Source organism: Schistocerca piceifrons, chromosome 5 (genome assembly GCF_021461385.2).
Source record: "Schistocerca piceifrons isolate TAMUIC-IGC-003096 chromosome 5, iqSchPice1.1, whole genome shotgun sequence".
NCBI lineage: Eukaryota > Metazoa > Arthropoda > Insecta > Orthoptera > Acrididae > Schistocerca > Schistocerca piceifrons.
Genome location: NC_060142.1, coordinates 299,005,674 through 299,015,176, shown reverse-complemented (window position 1 = coordinate 299,015,176; position 9,503 = coordinate 299,005,674). Strand labels below are relative to the sequence as shown.

Sequence of the window (9,503 nt, the reverse complement as noted above, 5' to 3'; positions counted from 1 at the left end):
ACCCCAATCTTCTTTACTATGGATAAAATAATATTTCTATTTCTTGTAAAAATCCAGAATTTTATGACTTTTACCACACAGTATTGTAGTTCTCTCACAAAAAGTTTTAGAGTGCTTGACGCAACATTTAAATCAATAACTAACAAAAACTACTGTGGGGGTCAAATATGACCCCAGATAGATTATATGTAACATTCATAGAATGTATAGATTATCAACTATCAATCTCTTTCTTAGGTATTTTGAGTTGGTAACACTGAATTCAGGTGTTATTCAGGTGTTACTCAGAACTAACCTCAAACTGGAAGTTCGTTTGTACGTTTGTTGTTGCAGTGTAATTTCAGCATGGATGGAATACGTTTTGCTCCTGGCTATAGTGTAGAACAAGCTATGGAAGACTTATTTCGTAGCAGTAGTGATTCAGAAGGTAGTGACGCCGAAGATGATGGAACAGAGTCACAGATAGACCAAAGTGATGAAATTTGTTTACATGAATTAGAAGAAAATGATATTCTTGCTGAAAATGATGACAGTGGAGAAGATGAAAGTTCAGTACTGGTAAGCAGGGGTCGGGATATTGCATGGAGTACAAAAGAACCATCAATTCGTAGATTTCCAATCCGCGACATACAACGATTTTCAGCAGGTATTCCTAGTACAGTTAGTGTTAGCTCAGCTGTTGACTGTTTCAGGCAGATTATTACTAATGAATTGCTGGATATAATAGTTCAGTTCACAAATCAACGAGGAAATGGATTGAAAGTGTCTGGAAAATTAGTTAACTGGCGTGATACAGACAGATGCGAGCTTCTTTCATTTTTAGGCTTGCTGATTCTGTATGGCGTACAGAAGAGCCGGGGGAAACCTATTGACGAATTTTGGGACTCTGAATATGGCACTCCTCTATTCCGTGCTACTATGTCAAGGAGGCGATATGAGGACATTCTGCGTTCACTTGGTTTTGACGACCGCATCACAAGACTTGAAAGGAAAGAGAGGACTGTAAATAAGGCTGAAGCTGTACAGGAAATATTTGATTTGTTTGCCGTGCAATATCAAACATCATTTATACCTTCCAGCAACATTTCTGTTGATGAACATCTTTGCGTATACAGAGGTCGGTGCAGTTTCAAGGTCTACATTCCTTCAAAGCCAGGAAAGTATGGCATCAAGATATGGTGCGCAGTAGACTGTGAACATGGTTATCTGACAAATCTTCAAATGTACACTGGAAGGAGTCAAGGCAAGAGAGTGGTCTTAGATTTAGTGCGTCATTTGGCTGGCAGTGGTAGAAATATTGGCACTGACAATTTTTTCACGAGCTATGACCTTGGCCAAGAATTGTTTAAAATGAAGTTGACACTTGTAGGTACTCTACGTTCTGCAAGAAAAGAAGTCCCAAAAGAGTTTTTGCCTTCGAAAATTAGGGAAGAATGCAATACCAGATTTGCATACAGTGGTAAAGCCCTGTTAGTTTCGTATGTTCCAATAAGAAATAAGGCTGTGTTACTCCTGTCAACACAACATCAATCATTTGAAGTGCCCAAAGAAAACAACTTGAAACGAAAACCAGAAGTAGTGTTGTATTACAACTCAACAAAATCAGGTGTTGATACGCTAGATCAAATGAGCTCTTAATATTCTGTGAAAAAGGGTACAAAACGTTGGCCATTAGCAGTATTTTATGATCTTGTCGATCTAGCTGCACTCAATGCCTACAGACTCTTCTGTGTTGCTGTTGAAAAAACAGAGAGACGTCTTTTTCTAATGAAGTTGGCCAAAGAAATGGCAAAGCCCCAAGTGGAACGTCGTTTGAGTTTACCACAAGAAAGGAACAAGGATATTATTAGCAGTATCAAACGGTGTGGATTTGATGATCTGTTAGACAATGGACATCCAGACGTAATACCCGAGAATCAGAAGAGAAAGCGAGGCAGATGCTCCTTTTGCCCCCGATCAAAGGACACAAAATACGGTTCAACATGCAAAAAGTGTAACAAATTTGTTTGCAAGGAACATTCTGAAATAGTTACTACTTGCAAAATATGTGCAGATGACTATGGTACGAATTCCGGTTAGAATTATGTTTCCTGTTGAGTTGTTCATCACATTTTCTGTAAATTTGAAGCCATTGTGAAACATTTATGAGTGAAACAAATTATGACTTAGAGTAATATTGTAACTTCTGATATGTAATTACTCTGCCATATGTAATTTAATTCTACTATGTACATACCTGTTAAAAAAGCTGTGAAATGTGTCTAAATAATAAATAAAATGTAAACAAACAGTATTAAACGACAGTACGTTGTTCTCTGAATGATTAGTACACACAGTCAATTACATATTGATTAGGGTCATGTATGACCCCAGATGAAGTACTAGGGAAATTTTAGCAGAGTGAGTCCTAGGGTGAATCGTAAGGGGAGACCAACAGACGAATGCAATAAGCAGAGTCAGAAGGATATAGCTTGCAGCAGTTATTCGAAGATGAAGAGACCAGCACCGAATATAGTAGTAAGGAGCGCTTCATCACACCGGTCTTCAGACTGAAGACCACAACAAAAACAAAAAGCTGTAAGGTAACTAGTGTAGAAGTCTTTAACGATTCGACACAGCTCTGTCACAGGAGTTTCAAGAATCCTTGGCAGCCGACGTTGTGAGAACAGGCTTGTTTACGCATTGCGAGACGAGCCGGTCTCAGGATCGTAACACCGAAGTCACATTAAAAGGACAGGGCTTCTGTGAGACCGGATGGCCGGTTTCCACACCGTATAGCGACGGACGTACGTGGACAAGCGTAATTCGAAGCGTTACCTCAGCAGAACACTTGAGCATCTTCTTATTTATTTTGAGTCATCACTATTCTGACTGGTTGGATGCGGCCTGCTACCAATTCCTATACTGTACCAACCTCTTCAGTCTCAGAGTAGAATTTACAGCCTACATCATCAGATATTTGCTGGATGTATTCCAATCTGTCTTCCTCTACACATTTAATCCTCCACAACTCCCTCTAGTATCAAGGACGTTACGTCCTGATCTTCACAGATGACCTATCATCCTATCCTTACATCTTGTCAGTATTACCTCTTCGATTCTCAGCAGAACTTCCTCATTCCTTACGTTATATAAAGACTCCATCCGAACAGGCCTTGGAAGGCCCAACGGTACCGACTGGCCGCCGTGTCATCCTGAGCCCACAGGTGTCACTGGATGCGGATATGGAGTTCCATGTGGTCAACACACCACTTTTCCGGCCATTTTTCAGTGTACGAGACCGGAGCAGCTACTTCTCAATTAAGTAACTCCTCAGTTTTCCTCACAACAGCTGAGTGCGCCCGCTTGTCAATAGAGCACGGCAGACCGGGTGGTCACCCATCCAAGTGCTGGCCCAGCCCGACAACGAATAACTACGGTGATATGACGGGAACCAGTGTTACCGCTGCTCCAAGGCCGTTGGCTCTTTATCTTATCTATCAACGTAATTTTCAACATTCTTACATAGCATCACATCATAAATGCTTCATTTCTCTTCTGTTCAGGTTTTCACACCATCTTTCACTATCGTACAATGCTGTGCTCCGAACGTACGTTCTAAGTAATTTCTCACACTGACTGAGGTCTACAATGACACTGGTAGAGTCCTCTTGTCCCAGAATGCCTTATCACCAGTGCGTATGCGCTTTATTACGTCCTCCTTGCGCCGTCCGTCATGTGTTATTTTGTTGCCTAGGTCGCATTATTCTTAAACTTCACCTACCTCATGACCAAAAGTCTTCATGTTAATTTTTCTGCTGTACTCATTTCTGCTACTTCTCATTACTTTCAAGTTTCTTCGACTTACTCACAATCCATATTCTGTACTCATTAGACTCCTCATTCCATGCAACAGGTCCCCTAATTCTTCTTCACTTTCATTGAGGATAGCAATGTCATTAGTGAATCTAATCATTGATATCCTTGCACCTTGAAACAGAATTCCTCTCTCTCATTTCCAAAATTGCTTCTTCGATGAATTGTCTGAACGGTAGGGGCAAAGACTACATCCCGACCTTGCGCCCATTTTAATCCTAGCACATGGTTGTTTTTTCTTTAATTTCCAGCTGCACTGTAGAACTGCCGCTCTGGTTCCTTTACCTTTTCTAAAGCTGAGCGTCATATAATACATCCTGAATTCTCTTTTCCAGTCTTTTGTATACCATTAATGTCAGCAACTTGGGTGCGTGAGCTGTTAAGCTGATTGTGCGGTAATTCTCGCAATTGTCAGATCTTGCAGTCTTCGGAATCGTCCGGGTAATATTTTTTTCCGTAAATCTGGTGGTACTTCGCCAGTCTGATACATTCTGCACACCAACGTGAGTAGTTGTTTTTTCGCCATTTCCACCAATGATTTAGAAATCCTGATGGAAAGCTATATATCCTTTATGCCGTATTGAAAAAGCGCATTAAAACCCTGTTTCTAATACTGGATCCCCTATCTCCGCTATATTGGCTTCTGATTCTTCTCTTTCTCCTCATAGATACCTTCAATGTATTCTTTGCACCTCTCCGCTCTAGAGAGTAATTCCTGTTGTAATCTAAAGGTTACAACCCTTTCTTTTAATTTCACAGAAGGTTGTTTGGCTTTTCCATATACTGAGTCAGTCATGCTGACAATCATTTCTTTTTCGATTTCTTCACATTTTTCAAGCTGCCACTACGCCGTAGCTTTCCTGCAACTTCTATTTATTCTGCCCCTAACAACTTGTATTTATGTATTCCTGAATATCGCCGAACATTTTCTTACTTATGTCTATAATCGTTCAACTGATGTATTTCTCCTGTTACCCATGGTTTCTTAGCAATTACCTTCTGTGCACCTACGTGTTTCTTTCCACCTTCTGAGATTTCCCTTTTCAGAGACGTCCACTCCTCTTCGACTGAAATGCGTACTGAACTATTCGTTATCGCAGTGCCTATAGCCTTAGAGAACTTGAAGTGTACCTCTTCATTTCTTAGTACTTCTGTATCTCACTTCTTTGAGTAGTGATCCTTCCTGACTAGTCTCTTAAACTTCAGACTGCTATTCAGCCCCACTAAATTTTTGTCTGTGCCTATATTTGCTTCTGCATACGCCTTACAATCCAGTATCTGGTTTCCGAATCTCTGCCTGACCATGATGTAATCTAACTGAAATCTTCGTTTATCTCCCTGGCCTTTTCCACGTATACCTCCTAGTCTTGTGAGTCTTGAAGAGAGTCTTCGTTATTACTAGCGGAAATTTACTACAGAGGTTAATTAGTGTTTCTATTCTCTCATTCCTTGTACCAAGCCCATATCCTCCTGTATCCTTTCCTTCTTCCCCTACAACAGCATTCCAATCCCCTATGAATATGATATTTTCATCTCCCTTTACGTACTGTGTTACCTTCTCAATATCCTCATATACTTCTCTACCTCTTCATCTTCAGCTTGCGACGCCGTCATGTATACCTGAACTATTGTTGTTGGTGTTGGTTTGCCGTCGATTCTGGTAAGAACAACCCTATTACTAAACTATTCACAGTAACACACTCTCTGCCCTACCTTCCAATTCATTACGAACCCTACTCCTATTATACCATTTTCTGTTGCTGTTGATGTTGTCCTATACTCGTCTGACGGAAATCCTGGTCTTCTTTCCGTTTCATTTCACTGACCCCTACTACTTCTAGATTGAGCCTTTGATTTCCCAATTCAGATTTTCTAGTGTCCCGATCTAGTTCAAAGTTCTGACATTCCACGCCCTGACTCGTAGAACGTTACTCTTTCGTTGGTAATTCAGTCTTTTTCTCATGGTCATCTTCCATTTGGCAGTCAGCTCCCGGAGATCCGAATGGGGGAATGGTCCGGAACCATTTTGTTAATGTAGAAATTGTCATGACACTTTTTCAGTTACGTACTGTGGTTATACATTGTATGTCTTCAATGGAGTGGTCTCTATTACCTTCTGCACGATCATGTACTTGATGGTAGCTGATTCTTCCTTCTTTTAGAGGCTTACTCCCACACCAATGAGAAGGCCATTCTCAGTGTGATCGTGCCTTCTTACTTCGAAAATATTCGGGAGCTATTACTGATGACTTTTACACAAAATACAGGCAGTGGAGGGGTTCGAACCTGGGACCTAGGACGTCTATATTGTTAGTCAAGGGTTCCACGACGATCCCTATGGCTAACTGCCTAAACATTTGTACTCAAATGTGTCCCAGTCAGACAGCACCAACCACGAGGAGAAAGGATGATATTTTTCTACGAGTGGTCACCTAGTCTTTGGGCCTTCACTGCCATCACACTGCAGGTTCTGAGCCCACCTTTCCGGATATAGCGCCTTCCCTCTGGTGAGCTGCCTTCTAGCTCACCCCTGCACTACCGAACTTCTGTTCTGGAGGATAGACACCTGTGACCAGGGAAGTTCAGCCGCTCGCCCCCCTACTCTAGTGCAGGAGTTCGGGTGGGGCATGCCTTCGCTCGCCACGGTGAGCTCCACTTCTGAAATCCTATCCAAGAATTACAGCAGGTCTCTGCTGCTCTGACGCTCCTTGCTGCAGCAGCAAAGCCATGCATAGCCGGGACATGTGCGGCTGCGCGGACTCAGGACTGGTGCGCAAAGCGAGAGTTGTAGCGTGAATCTGAATACAAAGCTTGAATATTTAAGTTGTTTTCATATGTTTATGTGTTTCAGGCTGCCTGTACCCTGACCAGGACACACTGCTGACATTGCTGCCACCAAACCTTGCCACCATAGATGCCATCTCCCCTGGGCGCCTAAATCGTGTTCACTACTAACCACTAATAAAGAAGTCTACTTGGTGACAACGTCCGTTTGTGGTAATTACCTCATTATTTATAATTTAGAGAAAGAGCTTTCACTGTGAGCGATTGAGGTTGGTAATGTTTGGAAAACTTTAAGTGTAATCGTTAAATTCGGAAATACTGCAATTAAAATGGTTGCTAATATTTGATTTACGACGTTAATGGGTTGGTGCCTTGCCACGGTTCTCGGGAGTCCTCCCTCGTGCACGTGTGTGTTGTCCTTAGCGTAAAATAGTTTATGTTAGATTAAGTAGTGTGTAACACTAGGGACTGATGACCTCAAAAGTTTGGTCCCACAGAAACTTACCATAAATTACAAAAAGTAAAAAGAAAAACGGTAATTGGTTTGCGCAGTGATAAGGGTGAACTAATGTGAGCGCTGTCTTGTTAAAGAGGTCGTTTTGACAAATATCAGAGTTGGGCCCTTACTCAGTTTATTTTCTAATTTCTAACAGAGCTTCCTCACTTCTGCAGTATCTAACTTCTTCTTCAACTGTATAAGTTTTATAGAAAGGAGAAGGTTTCGTGGTTTTCATCTAAAGGTTTGAAATGTTCGTGAATAGCTTAGTTACGGATAACCTATGTTAAGTATTTTGGATGACAAGACTTCCTTCAAGAAAACCAGAATGTAATATAAACAAATGCTAAAGACTAATGTCAATAGCGGATAGAATGGAGTGACCGTCACACTGTGTTAGCTGGCGTCTCTAAGGAAGTTCTGACCTAGCAGAATGCGCCATCTGCCCAATGTTCTGTCTCACTTCTCAGGTACACGCTGTAAAGTTCACATCTAGTCGAAATTTCATATCGCTTTTTTCTGTTTGAGGCTTGATGGTGTGAACTAGGCTGCGTGGTATGTCACCTCAGCAGCTGTTAGCAGTGTCGCAGTTCGTTTCGTCCCGGAAAATTTAAGCCACATTTATGTTTCTGTTAACAGCTGCGAGACTTCTGTGATTCGAACTGCTACGAAACATGTGTTAAAATCATTATCGTGTCATACATTGTAACGCCTCTAATACTATGATATTGCCCTTCTACAACATTAAGTAAAGGTGGTACGAGCGGACGCAGGCTTGTTTCGCTGGAGGGACAGCGAGAGAGAAATGTTAGAACTTGTTAACTGAGTTACTATCAATAAATGACGCCGTGCAACTCGCGAGAACTTGCTTCGATGATTTCGAGAACTGTTTTGCAGTGGAGAGACCACGAAAATTCTTTAACTCCGTACTTCTATCGAGTGGAGGGCTAAACTTAAAATAAGGCAATAATACCATGAACAGAGACATTATTCCAATGCTCTTCCGGTACACGAAGTAGAAAGAAATTTCAGTGCATGGTAAATTAAGAAAGGGACACTCTGCCACACTGTTTCAATGATTCGCATAGAAGTAGATGTAACTACATCTGTTTACTTCCCGACACTTTATTTTCAATCCCATTTCGCGGTACGTGCACATTCCGAAACCCATTCTCTGTCATACGACGTTTATATGTGTTGCCCAGCCTTCAACTCAAACTTTATTATAAAAACTGTAAACGGATTTGTTATTAATGGTGGTGTCACTTAGCACTGCCTGTCTTCCCGGATGAGGAAGCATCTGTCGGACGGAAACGATTAATCTTCCCGTCCCAAGCATCCTCTTCTTACACTAGCCCATTGTCTCGCCGGTCACTGCAAAAATTTTAATTTCCTTACCCATTATTTAGTGTCAGAAGACTTATATCTACATGCATCATATTTCTTACGTCCGGCCATACGAAAAATTAATCCAACGTATTTCGCTGCGATATTTTGCATCACTTTTGCGATAATTTTTTTTATTGATTTGTGTGTAATTGAATTAAAGACTGCTGCTGAACTTTGGTGACGAACTGTCATGTAGTTTTCGTATAGGAATTCATGCATTAATTTCTTGCAAGAGCTTTTGTCTGTGTGGGATGCAAGTAAACTATCTACCATTTGTAAATTAAAAAATACGCTTGGAAAGGGCAGTTCTTTAAAATTTAGGACAGAGGAATGTGAGGTTAGTTTTTCCAACAAATTACAGATACAGAGTCGTGGCAAAATATTTTGCATGATGCAAATATTTGGACATGACGGTCTCTCTTGTGTTACAGAAACATGCGAAAGGCTAATGCATCGGAAAATTAATTTCCAGAAGTCACCTTCACCCATCGACTCAAGCTGTGCACTACTGGAAATTAACCACGCATTACAGTTGTTGATTTAATATGGCGGGAGTGATATCTGGAATGTTGCTAATAACGTTAATGTACTGTCCAATACCAATGGGTCTAGCACGAACAGCCAGTGCCATAACATGAATTCGGATACACTGGCAACAGAACTAGGCTTACCTACTCGAATGGGTGTAGATCGAGAGACATCCACAATTTTCTCTATTGGTCCTTAGTATTGGTAACTTTCCTTTGAAGTCTGAAAAGTCGATTTTGTGACAGTTGCGTGACTGTGCCACGTGGATGACCGGTGAGCGATATTGAACATTGTAGTTTGGTATTTGTTTTCTGAATTTTTATAGAACTGAAAGAGGGTGAGTGCGACAACTTTTTACTGATAACCACCTATTTATTTCGAATACTGCACAGCGTTATTGGATGTACAGCAGCTAACGTCAGTGTCGCACTTCCTACAAGGCACAAGACAT

At 41.2% G+C, this 9,503-nt stretch overlaps 1 protein-coding gene across 1 annotated transcript; it reads left to right on the top strand.

The window, feature by feature from the left end:
• The first annotated feature begins 345 nt into the window (after nt 1–345).
• LOC124798954 (piggyBac transposable element-derived protein 4-like) lies at nt 346–6,810 on the top strand. The gene is made up of 2 exons (XM_047262488.1): nt 346–1,243; nt 6,707–6,810. Exons 1-2 carry the CDS (start codon nt 346–348, stop codon nt 6,808–6,810), a joined length of 1,002 nt encoding a protein of 333 aa, XP_047118444.1.
• Nucleotides 6,811–9,503: the final 2,693 nt, after the last annotated feature.

What these genes read in the sequence shown, in the direction of transcription:
- LOC124798954 (XM_047262488.1), top strand. Translation starts at nt 346, where the DNA reads ATGGATGGAATACGTTTTGCTCCTGGCTATAGTGTAGAACAAGCTATG. An exon ending in GTACACTGGAAGGAGTCAAG is followed by an intron (nt 1,244 to 6,706) that starts GCAAGAGAGTGG and finishes TATGTGTTTCAG; the next exon opens with GCTGCCTGTACCCTGACCAG.